The sequence below is a fragment of the Thermobia domestica genome, chromosome 11, assembly GCF_964235325.1.
Source record: "Thermobia domestica chromosome 11, izTheDome1.hap1.1, whole genome shotgun sequence".
Lineage (NCBI taxonomy): Eukaryota > Metazoa > Arthropoda > Insecta > Zygentoma > Lepismatidae > Thermobia > Thermobia domestica.
Window position 1 is genome coordinate 189409281 of NC_137464.1, and position 15419 is coordinate 189424699.

The 15419-nt window shown below is 32.3% G+C and overlaps 1 protein-coding gene across 1 annotated transcript in view; it reads left to right on the forward strand.

Annotated features, from left to right (window-relative positions):
• The window catches only part of kl-3 (dynein heavy chain 8, axonemal kl-3), a 555080-nt gene that overhangs the window by 423487 nt on the left and 116174 nt on the right, over window positions 1–15419 (forward strand). The window contains exons 51-53 of the mRNA XM_081731423.1: window positions 1908–2032; window positions 4171–4326; window positions 10252–10407. Coding sequence (XP_081587549.1) covers window positions 1908–2032; window positions 4171–4326; window positions 10252–10407 — 437 coding nt within the window. The remainder of the gene's footprint in view (window positions 1–1907; window positions 2033–4170; window positions 4327–10251; window positions 10408–15419) is intronic.

Sequence of the window (15419 nt, forward strand, 5' to 3'; positions counted from 1 at the left end):
GAAAGATCATTAAGAAATAAAATGATTTTAAGTAAATGAAAGAGACACATTAGAAAATTGTTTGAAGGCAAGGAACAACCACATAATCTAGGTTTTGAAAAATGTGCTGTAGTAACTGAGGGTGTAAATGGATTTGCGATATCCAATGGTGAATTCAAAGAAGTCTCGGGAAATGAAGAAAGGAAATATTTTTAAATCAAATGTACGAAGCAGAAGATGGGTAAAACATATCTCAGAGACAGTGTAGATTTTACTAGCTATGAAATCAAACACAAAAAGATGTAAACGTTCCATAGTGAAACACAACAATAAATTGACATTCATTGAGATGTTAATTATCAGCAAGGGAACATTATAAGGTTCAATCACTAACGGTCTTTAGAATTAAGTGACTTACGTAAAACTATTATGTACTTTTATTCATTCCTTAGTCACAGCTGCTTACTCTGTCATTTGCAAATTCCTAAAACTTTACTGGACCCGTGTTTCTGCCCCAAACACTTTTTAAGTACAATCTTACCTTTTGCGTACAGCCATAATAAACTATCATTGCAGCAACTAAATTTCTGAAAACACAAATTTTTATTCTCTTTTCTTTTAAAATCAAATTTCACATATCACGTCACTTGCTAATTCCCAACATAGTTTATGGATGCAGCAAAATTCTATTTCGAGTATTAAACAGGAGATTATATGACCAAATCAAGGAGGAAGTTGAGAAAGAGCACTAGGGAACTACAGATGCTTTAAGTAATTCGTGAAAGATTTTTAAAGAAAAAGAAGGAAGTATATGTTGTAATGTTCGTTAATTTATAGAAAGCTTTTGGCCACGTGGAACATGGTAGTTTTGATGAACGTACTAAAAAAGGTTAAGATGGAACGGATGTAGTTGATAACACTAAAGGAGTTATAGGGGAGAAACTAGAGCAGGTAACTAACTCTTGATAGCTAGATTATTATTATTATTATTATTATTATTATTATTATTATTATTATTATTATTATTATTATTATTATTATTATTATTATTATTATTGAGCATCTACATAAAATATAACGCGAAATATAAGGTAAGGATAGGAATGGCAGAAGACTTTAGAAAGAAAAAAGCATATTTGTGTGTCTCTAAATGAAGGTACAAAAAAGGAAATCGTCAATTATTGAATATTGAGTTGTACGAGATAGAAACTGAACTTTATAAAAGCGACGCAATCAATAGAAGATTGCTATCATTTTACAAAATTCCAACCAAATCACATAAGTACACTGCACTGGAATTTCTATTTAATTAAAATTTAAGGCTTTTAGTCAATGTGTAGTTGAACATAGTCTATAAATTGTATGTCTTCTCCCAACCCCGGGATTACCCAATTAAGCGCAGCTCTTCCGTGTTCTTAAAATATATACTTGATCATAATACAATCAATAATGGCACTATTGGATTCAATATCGGTGTTGGAACACAATAGTGTGTGTAGTACATATTAATTGTTCCCTCACCTTTCAAATTTTGAACAGTAGTTGTTATTTTTACAATTTTTAACTTTATTAAAAACAGTCTTTTTGTCTATTCATAATTTTCTAATGAGAAGTATACTTAAATAGAAGTGTGGAATAGTAGAAGAATAATGCATAGAAAAGTTTAGAACACTTTTGTATTTCCTCCATAGTAAAATTCAGTTAAAATGGAACCATTTTTGACTTCCGAATGTTAATTCGACAAATATTATTTAAATAAAATTATTATTAAATATTATTTCGTAAAATTCGAACTGCGCTGGATTTACTTCTGTGTAATTACGTGTACCTGGTCTAATATTTTATGTAATTTTATTGTAGTTATAAGTATTTAAACATATTTTAGTAGCAATTATTCTTTATTTAAATACAATATTTTTAATAAATAGGTCCTTTCAACCAAGAATTTAGAAATATGCTGCTCGACAACTGGACAAAAGAATTGTTGAAGAGGCAAATTCCACTTTCTGTTAACCTAAACCTCATCGATATGTTAATACCAGATACTACAATAGTAAGTGTCTTAGATGTAATAACTTTAATACATAGTTTCATGTTCCATTTGTCCCCTCTTAACACACGTCATACCTAGGAGTAATTCATCGCAGAGGAAGCTAAGTGATTCAAAAAAAAAATCCTCAAAACTTTATAATAAAAAGTGGCATAACTACAAAGAAACATACCAAACTGAATGCATCTTTAAACAAAAAATATACAGTGAAATTAGTATTTTAAAACAACCATGCCCAATCATTGATACAGAAATTTTCTGCCAAAGGGAGCCACTGAAAGTTTTCTTTGATGATGTTGGTGCTCTCCGATCATGACTCTTCTCCAGGGCTCAATTTTCGGTTACCATCATACACCAAACAACACAGAAGTTATCAGGAAGAGTTTGGAACGTTGCTCGGTAGCTCGATTTTAATGTGTTATATACGGCCGGTTAGAAAAGCGAAAATTATGTTGGCCGTGCTTTCGTCCTAGACAAGGACAGTTCGGAATTCAGTTTGCATGGCTTTTGCTTAATATCCACTGCTAAAATAACAGCAGTTCAGCTTTCGCTTCGTTGTTTGCACTGGAGTATTTTCTCCCGTGCTCGAATCTCCGTAGATGTTTTGTCCAATTGATGCGCTCTCACTGCCATGCGGATTGGCACCAGGCTAACGAAAATAAGCTTCATTCTGTGAAACCTATTTTGGGCAGTTGGCAGACGTCTCATATACCTGTCGCCGAGAAGTGATCCTGTCTTGAGTGCGTCTCAGATACTCTCATCTGATACCTTCCTATCTAGTGCGTGGCTTTTTCGTATTGTGAAGATTTCATATTAGAATACTCATACCTCAGAAATTGTTTAAGACTGCCTACGAATCTTTGATTTTGAGATTTTAGGGGATAATGCGGTCTTAAGTAAAATATTCTTACTTTTGTTCGAGAGATTGGAGTAGTTCATGCACTCTAAGGTTTTCTTTTTAGACTTTTCCTGTTATATGTTTCTATTATTGCTATTTTAAAGTCATTTTCTAGTTATATGTATATTTTATTACTTATTTTCTGTAACCTTTTCACGATCTCTGTTTTAATTTTTCTAGCTATTTTTGATTTGTTCTTTCTAATATTTAAAACTTACATGAGAACTAACTACACCTTTTTTGATGCTTCATTTTGAATGTTTAATATGCTACACGTCCGCCATTCGTCTTATCATAACGAGAAGAAATGTCTTTACTGGTGGCGTTTCCATTAAACTAGAACATGCAATCAATCAATACATCAGTAATTTGAAATGCACACGTCGGTACATAATATTTTATAGTTACATAAGGTACTTATGGAGACGATGCATATAAGTACCACAGTATGAGGTAGCTTTTCCTAACTGTCTATACTGTAGATTTTGATTTTGTATGGTGTGTTTTGTAATTTCCTTTACGAACAACATTTATGTATACTATATTATATCTTTCAAAATTATTATTAGGCGCATGTAAAAAAAATAAATAAAATAAATAAAAAATAAAATAAACGGTTTGGTTATTGCATAAGAAGGGAAATAAAAAGAGAAAAATTATTCATTCTATATAAGTACATATTTCGACTACATTTTTTGTAGACACCTTAAAGCTCAATGATTTTAATCACTTATCATACTGTTCCGGTATTCTCACTATTTTTTTCTTGTTTATGTTTATCCTCCGCTCGAAAATGTTGCTGGCTTCGCGTCGCTTCAATGATAATGAAGTTCTCAAGAAATCAGTTCTCGACTAACTGAAGTTTCAGACGCCAGATTTCAGCACAGAGGGTCTACGAAAGCTTGTATCACTCTATCAGAAATGCTTGAAACTTTAAGATGACTATGGGGGAAAATAGTCAAGGTATATATATTTGTATAGAATAAACAAGAAATTTCCCCCTTTTATTTTCTTTCTTCCAATAACCAAGCGACCCTTAAGTATCCTTGTTGAAAGATTGAATCTAATGCGGAGTTGTGATATTAAAAGAACGATCAAATACATATATTTTTCATGTACTGTTCTGTGTTCTCAATACTTTAAGAAGTTATATTTAAATATTCAATTGAGATAACAACATGTTTTAAAACGTTTAATTACATAAAATCTATTACTAAAGTAGCCTTTTGTTTTGTAATTGCAGATAGCTGAATGGAATTTACAAGGGTTGCCAAATGATGATTTGTCAACCCAAAACGGAATTATAGTCACAAAAGCTCAGCGCTTTCCATTACTAATTGATCCACAGAACCAAGGAAAAGTATGGATTAAAAACAAAGAAGCCCAGAATGAATTGCAGGTAACATGATTTCTTTTAAGTAAAGACTTATAATGTTATTTTATATCATTTTGCTGTATTTCACGTTGATCTGTATGTGTTAATTAACTTTTAAATATTTAACAAGCGGCAGTGGAGCTACAGAGGACCTGGAGGGAGCAGACCTCCCTACTTTTCTTGGCGCCCTTATCAGTAGTGGTCATGTTACTACTAAATAAAATATTGAGAAATGTAGTACTGGTCGATAAATACCTTGCGTTATCGAACATTCAAAACTATTTTTCAGTTAAATACAGTAGCAATTACGAATGTCTAAAGTACGAATCTTTTGGTAGACCACTAGAAACAAATATTAATAGTTTACTACAATGACTGTAGAGCAGAGTGGAAAATTTCAGTCAGACGCACTCGCTGATCCAAAAATGATGATCGCCAGTATCACTCATGTACAAATTATGAGAGGTGTCTTCCCCCGGCCTTTGGTTTGACGAAGAAAGAGATTACATCAGGGCATAAAATTTCAAAACCAGACAATTAGATTCAGGATAATCAATTTTCAATTTACAACGACTCACCAAAGGTAGTCGTCAACCCTGGTTCGGCTAATAATATAAGTATATCTTTTAGTGGCAATAATCGTTTACACCTTAAAATATCTTCCGTAATTATATTCACTAGTATTATCACCTTTTCTACTGAAATTACAAGTCCATGATAAGTGTTAGATAATTTATTCGTTGATTATCTTTTAACGTATATTCACACAAACTGTCTTGCAACCATACCTGTTAATTATGTATCTATATACAACTACATAGCAACCAACTATACAATAATGTATATTTCTTACATATATTAAAAACATTCTTCTTCTGTTATTTTTAAGTAACATTATATCAGGTATAGTGCTTGTGTAGAAGCACTTTCTGCCCAAGATACAAGTAATTATCAACCGATACAAAGTATCTCGTTGTATAAAATGTCGCCCGATGATGGGACTGAATATAAAAGTTACAAGGTAGCTTGATTTTTATATTTAAGAACCACTGGTCCGTTTATAATGATGGCATAAGAATAGTGCTATTCTTTACATTTTGATCGCACCTCATATATATCATTTTGTTCAATTATTTTATATAGATACATTTATAATAAGTCTTTTATTTCATTAATATTTATCTTTTATTATAAAAACGTCGTCGCTTACTAATATAATCAACGAAGGGTGCGAAGTTAAAAACGTAAGAAATAATTTCATTTTAAAACACATTACAATGATCAACAGTTTCAATCATTATTAAAAACGGTGATGTTAACAATGTTTGATCTTTCTAGGGCGCATTATATAACAACTACGTTAGATGATATTTTTAATGTATACATCGTATCAATGAGGCGTCAGAATACAGAAGAATCTTATTCGAGTAACATATAAGGTGGCGCATGTAGACAGTCGTCGGATAATTAGCTTAATAGAATGAACCTTATACTTAACATAATCCTTGATAATTAAGTTTCAACACAAATCAATATAATATAAATAACCTTTGCTTTTAATCAATTATAAATCGAACTATAATTCTTCACATTAACAAGAAAGAATTGAAATCATTTGAAAATTATCATTTATTGAAACAGACGTAATAAAGTATCTACGGGTCCATTACCTACTCCTTTAATGTGTTGTACTTCAAAGTCATAAGGGTTGTTTTCATTATTGTCATTAACACATAAATTTGAAGTTAAATGTTCATAAGAATCTATAACTGTTATGGGTTTAACCCTTACTACATCAACTGCAGTCAGTTTAAATTCGTACTTGCATATGATTCTAATAAAGTACATTGTACCGCACAATCATGATTATGTCCCGCATTGTTATTCTGTACATGAATTGCGTCATTGTTTTGATTTTGATACGAAGTGCCATCTCTTGAATTACGATTACGTCTATCCATGTAGTTTACTGTATTTCTTGAATTTCGCCATGTATTTCGACTGTTTTTGAGTCTACTTCGATTAAGTGATCTGACATAATTATTGTCACGATTGATTAGGTTAGGTGGATTCCCAACATATCTTTGTCTACTTTGGTCGTTCTGATTGTTTAAATTTGCTCGATTTAGGTTATGTTCCGAATTGTTCACATTACGGATATTTAGATTATGAACAGTTACAAGGTGATCTGAATTGTTTTTAATTTTACCTACTCCCGCTTGATGATTCAGTGCCTGGTATTGAGTTTCATAACATTGGACAAGCATTAATAAGTGATTAAAACTCATGCACTGCGTAGAAAACAGGATCTGTTGTAATTTAAACGGTAGTAGATTTCGAATAGATGCAATCACTCTAGATTCCGATTGCAGTGGATTTACGACTTTTAATTCGTTATACGTATTTACAACAAAATCAACAACAGATTTGTGCAAGCGAGGATTAAAAGGTTGATTTCTAATCGTAGCATCTCTGTTTGCAAGTAAAAAGTCGTTTTCGTAATTTGCAATCAGCGCGGCTTTGAATTCCTCATATGTATTGACATGATCTCGTACTGCTTTAAACCATAAAGAACATGGTGGGAGTAATAAATGAGGGATTAGTTTCATATATTGCGATTTATCTATACACATTATACTGCATTCGTCCTGAAATTTTTCTAGGAAAGAAGTAGCATTTTCATTACATTTACCACTAAACTTACTCATAGCACGTATTTCGCTCATCTTTACACTTAACTTTACATTCCTTTCACCATTTCGTGTTCGCGTTGAGTGACAATTTCTACCTACTGCGTTATGCGTGGTTCCACCATCTCTTTTCCGCCCATCTGTATTCCTTGGATGAATTCTTTCCAAAATAATGTCCTCATCGGATGGATTACTTGAAGAAGAGATAACGTAAGGTCCATGTTGATCTGCTGCAGGTGAATGCGAGGTCATCTCTTGTGAGCAAGGGAACTCCAAACGATCATTAACCATGTTGTTGTGGTATGCGTTGTCCTTAATCTGTAACGTCCTAATTTCCTCTTGTAAGGTAGATATCAATTGAGTATTTGCACGTATTTGGTTAGAATTATCTGTGACCTGAATCTTTTGCTGACGAACAGAAGATTCTATTACTTCCAAATCCTTTTTTACACAATTGACTTCTTGGATTACATGGTTGTAATTATCCTGGCAATCTTCAGATAATCTTTTTAGTTTTTCATCAAACTGTAATGTGATGTCTCTCACCGCCTGGATAACAGATTGTTTCGTCTCTTCTGATTTTTGATCTATTTGCTCTAATCTTCTACTCAATTCTTCTGACTTTTGATCTATGTGCTCTAATCCTTTACTCAATTCTTCTGACTTTTGCTCTATGTGCTCTAATCCTTTACTCAATTCTTCTGACTTTTGCTGGACCGTTTGTTTTAATTCGTTGGACATCTGAGCCAAATTTTGCTTCATGGCTTCTAAATCGTCTTTTCGGCTTGTTCCTGTCGCTGTAATGCCATTAAAATTTTGTCTTCTAATGTCAACATTTCGGGTGTAATGGGAGCTATATTTTGCTCGTTGTTAACACTGTCAACAGTTTCCTTCTCTACTATCTCACCGATCATAATTTTTCTTGTGATAACTTTGCCACTTCTGAGAATAGTTGAGTTCGTATTCATGAACCTTCTTACAGAGGTAAATTCACCCTTACTTTAGACTTCGGGATATGAATTTACAAGAATCCCGGGTGAGGTAAACCAAAAATTTTACAACGACTCACCAAAGGTAGTCGTCAACCCTGGTTCGGCTAATAATATAAGTATATCTTTTAGTGGCAATAATCGTTTACACCTTAAAATATCTTCCGTAATTATATTCACTAGTATTATCACCTTTTCTACTGAAATTACAAGTCCATGATAAGTGTTAGATAATTTATTCGTTGATTATCTTTTAACGTATATTCACACAAACTGTCTTGCAACCATACCTGTTAATTATGTATCTATATACAACTACATAGCAACCAACTATACAATAATGTATATTTCTTACATATATTAAAAACATTCTTCTTCTGTTATTTTTAAGTAACATTATATCAGGTATAGTGCTTGTGTAGAAGCACTTTCTGCCCAAGATACAAGTAATTATCAACCGATACAAAGTATCTCGTTGTAAATTGAACAATTCATATACAAGTTAAAAGATATCTTACTTTAAGATTTCAGGTTTGTGTAACGCTCTTTCTGCATTGAAGTATCAGTTGTAGATCGCTGTTTTCGGATCAAAGTCCTTAAGTAAAGGGCCATTGATGGAAATTGTTAGCAAATCATCCAGTAAGGAGGGGTGAATTACAACATTGTGAAGATTTCACTTTCCATGTCCGTTGTGACGACTTCATATTCCGTGTTTTCTCTCACTCAGTAACAATTATTTTCGTGCGAAACAGAAACTGCACAGCCCTGTGAATTAGACAGAAACCATTTCTACTGAACACTGATTGCCAGCTCTAAATTTCTAGTCGCTAATGGCAACCTGGCGACAGGGGCGTCATTTAGGAAGGGCAGGAGGAGGCAGTTGCCCCCCCCCCCAAGAGTTTGAGGAATACATGTACTTTAATCGATTGTTTACTAACATACTAGTACAAAACGTGAAAGTCTTATGTCGTGGTGCTCTTGTCTTCCCCAAGCGAAATCTGAAATGACGCCCCTGCCTGGCGACCGGAAATTTTGCGCTCTACTCTATAGAGTGTATGTACGTTATAAAGATATATTGTGATTCTTTTATTTATATACATATTTTTTTTATTTTTTGATGAAACTTATTTTTATTTTATTTAAATAAAGACACTGATCGTTTCAAATTTTATATTTAACGAAGGAAAAAACTGACTATATATAATGGAATTCCATTATCACTTTCCTGAAAGTCCTGAAGAAGCCTCAGTTAGAATAATGCCAAGGTTTGAACATGGGACCTCTCTAATACTGAACCACGGCTGCTCTATATATAATGAACGGCTCGGGGGAAGACAAAACTAAGCTCCACTTCCAGTGAAATTGAGTTATCACGTGGAATAGGTTAGGATCGAACCACAGAACATTATGTAGCAAGTTTAATTTCTGAAATGTACCTGCAGATTGCAGAGAAATTTGTTTGGTACGTATCGTTACATTACATTGCTTGGGAAAGTTAGAAAACTTGACATACCATAGTCTTCCCTAGAGCCGTTCATATATATGTCTTTCCCAGGGCCCCCTTAAAAATGCCTAGTCCGCTACCGTCAACAAGACAAAATATAGGTTTTTTCCATATGTCAAACTTGGTGTACATATACACGTCAATTTTTAAAAAATAATAGCGATTTTTAATACGCTTATTTATTAGAATAATTATTGCATTATACTGAAGTGAGAAGAAATATAATACTACATGAAAAAGATTTATTTCATGTTTGAAGTCATCATTTAACTTTCCTGAAACCGGTACGCAATGTATATACATGGGCATTGACACCTACGTAGTTATTCCAAAATTTTCTGATTTTTGTCTGTTTTCATGCCTGTAGTAAAGAAGTTTCATTTGCAAACATTGACAGTAGGCACAAGTTTTTTTTCGTGCATTTTGTATTATTTTTACAATTTTCATAAGTGAATACACAGTCACTATTTATGTAAAAATGATCAATCAGGAAGTGGAAAAGTAAGATTAAATATTTAAATATAAAACAGAAGTATGTAAATAAAAAAATACCAGAAGTTTGCAGATCAGGTTCTTTTCGGGCTCTTTCTTAAATTAGAACATGTTTGCATAATTAGGAATAAATATAGAATAAAGTTTATCTTGCTTCTATATTTCAAACTTATTGTATTGCATTTAACAGTAAAATATTAATTAACACTTTTATACTAAACCAATTTGAGTGACATAAATACATCTATAAATTTCTATGTATTTTTTTCTTTAGATAACCACTTTAAATCACAAATACTTCAGAACTCACTTGGAAGACGCACTTTCACTTGGGCGACCATTGTTAATTGAAGATATTGGAGAGGAGTTAGATCCTTGCCTTGATAATGTTCTTGAGAAAAATTTCATCAAATCTGGGACATCTTTAAAAGTATGAATTATCTTATAGATTGTAGATTATAGTAGTCTTTCTTAACAGCACTAGACCTATTTTATTTTTCTCGCTACCTCTATTTTAATTTATTTTTGGCTTCGTTGTGTTAGTTTATCATTTTTCTATATTTTGATATGTTGGTTTTGAAGTTTTATTTAAGTCAGTCGTATTGATCAGGACAGAGACAAAAGTAGCCTCAATGCTGACGTCCCCATTAAACTTTCAATCAATCAATTTTTCTTATATTGTCACATTTCAGTAATTTATCGGTCCCACTTGCCCATTAAATTCTTTTCCAATATTTAGGTCAATAGGCTTTATGTTCATTCGGCCCTTTCTTCCGTGACTTTGACAACCAAATAGCCATGAAACACAAAATAGTTCATCCCGCTCGTGAGTTCGATGACGGTGGGCCGGAATTAGTTGATTTAGACTAAATCACAACCCCAGTGCATCAATTATCAATCACAATTAATGAACGCGACTTTGACCAACAAAAATTGTCGTAGCAACATTCAAGGGGACTTGATTCGATGGAACATAACAACTAATTACTTTCACATTAAACAAATCCAAGGCTAGATTCTAGTCTGATACACACACAACATGACACGGTACTTCCGAAAATAGTGACTTTGAACTTGGACGGATTTTGGCAACAAAAACAGTTCCCATGGGAACTTCCGGTTTTCGGTGGTTACAGATGTCTAATCAGTGTGTGTCCTAATCAGTGATGAAAATTTTCCTGAAAATTTTCCGATTCATAAAAACATACTAAACTTATTCCTACATCGTTGTTTAGCCGTGATGTGAGGTGGAAAATTTTATTCTATATTTTTCCGGAAAATTTTCCGTTCTTAACAAATATCAGTGATCAAGTAACAATTCCTCAGTATTCATAAAATTGATTGAAATCATGTATAGAAATGTTAAAAAGTGAAAGATCATTTAAAGAATCTGAAAATTTTCATGGCTCAGACAATTTTCAGTACTACTGTATGTACGAACAAGTGAAACAATTTTTCATGAATCGAAAAATTGTTTGTCCTGTACAGTGATGAAAATTTTCCGATTCATAAAAGCATACTCCACTTATTCCTACATCGTTGTTTAGCCGTGATGTGAGGTGGAAAATTTTATTCTATATTTTTCCTGAAAATTTTCCGTTCTTAACAAATATCAGTGATCAAGTAACAATTCCTCAGTATCCATAAAATTGATTGAAATCATGTGTAGAAATGCAAAAAAGTAAAAGATCGTTTAAAGAATCTGAAAATTTTCATGGCTCAGACAATTTTCAGTACTATGTAGGAACAAGTGAAACAATTTTTCATGAATAGAAATATTTTCTGTCTTGTATGGAAAAATTGAAGAACTTTTTATGAGTCGGAAAATTTTCATCATTTTGAAGCAAAAAGTAAAACAACTTTTCGTGAATCGAAAAGTTTTATTGATCTGTAGAAACAAGTGAAAATTTTTTTCATAATCCAGACAATTTTGGATATTATGTATAGTGATATTAGGTGGAAAATTTTCCACTATATTTAACTGCACATAGAGCTACAAAATTGAATTTCTGTAGAGGAAAGTTAAACAGCAACAAATTATCATTTTCCAATTAGCTTTCGGAAACCAGAAAATTTTCTAATATTTCAAGTTGGGAGGTAAAAATATACAGTGTTTCTCTCTCTCTCTCTGTGTGTGTGTGTAAAGTGCAAGGAACATACATCGAGTTGGTAGAGAACAAATATCCCATTCCAATCTTTAAAATGTAACAAGAAATTGAAAAGAAATTTTTGTGAATCTATCAATTTCAGAAACAGAAAATTCCACTTTCTTCACATGTAGGCCTGCCTATGTAATGAAATAACTACATAAAATTTCCTTATGAAGATCATTTTTGTAACAGAAAATAAGAAAAACTGATTTTATTGTGTTTAACACTTGTAAATCATAATTTCAATATTGGAATTTTGTATAATCAACATCTTAGAGCAGATATTTGTATTGTAAAACTACCATGTATAAAAATGTATTAGAAATAATGACGATTCGATAGAACATATATATATATATATATATATATATATATATATATATATATATATATATATATATATATATATATATATATATATATATATATATAAAAGAAATATGCTTTTTATTTTGTAAATTAAAATGAAATTACTTGTTGCTTTTAGAACGCAGGGCTAATAGTGCAGCTTTTTATGTTTCTTCTATTTTATTGGAAGAACAACTACACAAATCAACTTCCTTATTAGTTATATTTCACTTTCTCTTCTGAATGAATATATGAATAAATAAATGTTTGTTTCCAGAAAATGGTCAGTATTTGCTTTCAAGAGTTACTTAAACTCTAATTTTGGGTAGTCAAATATTTACAGTAGTCACTTTATATTATATCTACTTATTTATAAATGTTGCAGTATGTAAATCTATAAAAGTAGTATAGCTATGAGAAAACCGTCTTATGCGTATTAAACTGAAGAAATCTAATATTGCAAGATCAAAGGTGGATTCTGAGGGAAGAACGCATTCAAGTTTTTGAAAAATTCTTGAAATGAAGAATCGTTAGATTTTACAATATTTATTACCAATAAATTTTACTTCTAAACAACGATGTAGGAATAAGTGGAGTATATTTTTATGAATCGGAAAATATTCATGACTTTAAGTAAATTGAAATTCTAAATAATAGAATGGGATATTTGTACTCTACGAACTCGATGTATGTTCTCTGCACTTTGCATACACACACACACACGCACATATAGAGAGAGAAAGAGAGAGAGAGAGAGAGAGAGAGAGAGAGAGAGCGAGAGACAGAGAGAGAGAGAGGAGTTGAATTGAGTTGATTTTGAGTTTAACGTCCCTTTCAGCAGCGAGACTATATAAGACGGGATCAACTGATTAACGTGGAATCCGAACTACATGAGCTCCCGCTGGGAATGGAAGCCAGGTCTTCCATGCCAAAGGCGCGTATGCTAACCGCTTAGAACGAAGGAGCTCGCAGAGGAAGAGAGGGAGAGAGAAACATTGTGTAAAATTTTACTTCCCAACTTGAAATATTAGAAAATTTTCCGGTTCCCGAAAGCTAATTGGAAAATTATAATTTGTTGCTGACTAACTTTCCTCTACAGAAATTCAATTTTGTAGCTCTATGTGCAGTTAAATATAGTGGAAAATTTTCCACCTAACATCACTATACATAATATCCAAAATTGTCCGGATTATGAACAGTTTTTTGCTTCAAAATGATGAAAATTTTCCGACTCATAAAAAGTTCTTCAATTTTTCCATATAAGACAAAAAATATTTCGATTCATAAAAAAAGTTTCACTTGTTCCTACATAGTACTGAAAATTGTCTGAGCCATGAAAATTTTCAGATTCTTTAAACGATCTTTCATTTTTTAACATTTCTATACATGGATTCAACCAATTTTATGATTGCTGAGGAATTGTTACTTGATTACTGATCCGCGGAAAATTTTCCACCTCACATCACTAGTCCTAACTATATACCACTAAGCAACAAACTGGTTTACAGTGGCTCTAAGGGTCAAAGGTCAAAATTTGACCTCTACTATGAGCTTGCTCTAACGTATTTTATAGCGCAATAAAAAAATCAGTGGAAATGTCCATCACATAGAGGTTTTTTAATAGACCTGAAGGTTATAACGCTGTTTCCAGCAATTTGATATTTCGAACAGATCTGAAGAAATGCTAAATACTGGTAAAGTTTGCTAAACACTGTCCAGAATTATATAATTCCGAGAACTTGTAATTACATCTGCCTTAAAATATTGCTATAATGTTATAGAAGCAAAATAAACAAAAATTCCTTTAAAATGTCCCCACAAATATGCAATTTTAAGCATTACATGTATATTAAATTATAACATTTGTCCATATTTTCAGAATGGTTTGATATATCAAATTGCAGCAAACGGTATTATGATCTTTATGTCTATTAAAAACCATCTACATAAATGGATATGATACTTACATAACATTTATTCGACATAAAATCCTTTGAAAAAAGTTGAATATTCGTTTCCTTGTAATTCATTTTTACTTGCTCGAAATACATCATATGATGACCACAGGATCTCCTTACGTTATAACTGTTGTAGAAGCTTCCAAAATTTGGTTATCGATTTTTTGATACTGTAGCGCCCTTAGTTTGCAACAATGCACAACAAGTGTGCTGTCGTAAGTTTCTGTTTAACAGGTAGATTTGAAATATGTAATATCTGATGTAGTATCATTTGAAAAATTAGACATTTTTGTTGGGTTGGCAGCACTGTTAACCTGGTGGTATTACAGAGTATGTCAAAAATTATCCCTCTGTTGATATTTGCATAGTACGAAACTCAGCGTTGTATATCTATTAGTTTAAAAGTTACAAGGGCATATCAAGATAAATAGTCTATCCTGTATATATATATATATATATATATATATATATATATATATATATATATATAGGGTGGTACAATAGTACACCGACAAACTGAAGGAGATGATAGTAGACGTAAAATTAAGCAAAAATGCGTAATGAACATGGATCCAAAGGTACCCCGTTTTACCGAGATGCGTTCAAAAAGCGGCGAAGCTGCTGATATAGTGCTAAATCTCACAGAGAAAGAAATCGCTGTCGGGTTTCAAGGATAAACGCCGACGCGAATAAAACATTGAAGGGGCTCAGTGTTGCCCATGAGACAAGCCTATACGAAGTTTTCCCAATACAAACAATTACACTTTCCAATATAAGTCCAGTGTTTCTTCCCGGCACATTTCCTGGATGGCTTTTCGCCCATTAGTGTTTGGTAACTGACTTCTATAGCTAAGATAAATTAAATTGCGACTACAGTACTTACCACTCTTATGCTGGACATATCGTTTAAGATGTAATAAGAAAAGCACGATCGTCTATGACATAGACATTATGTCATCCAACAAACTGTGTTAAAGTCTGCATTA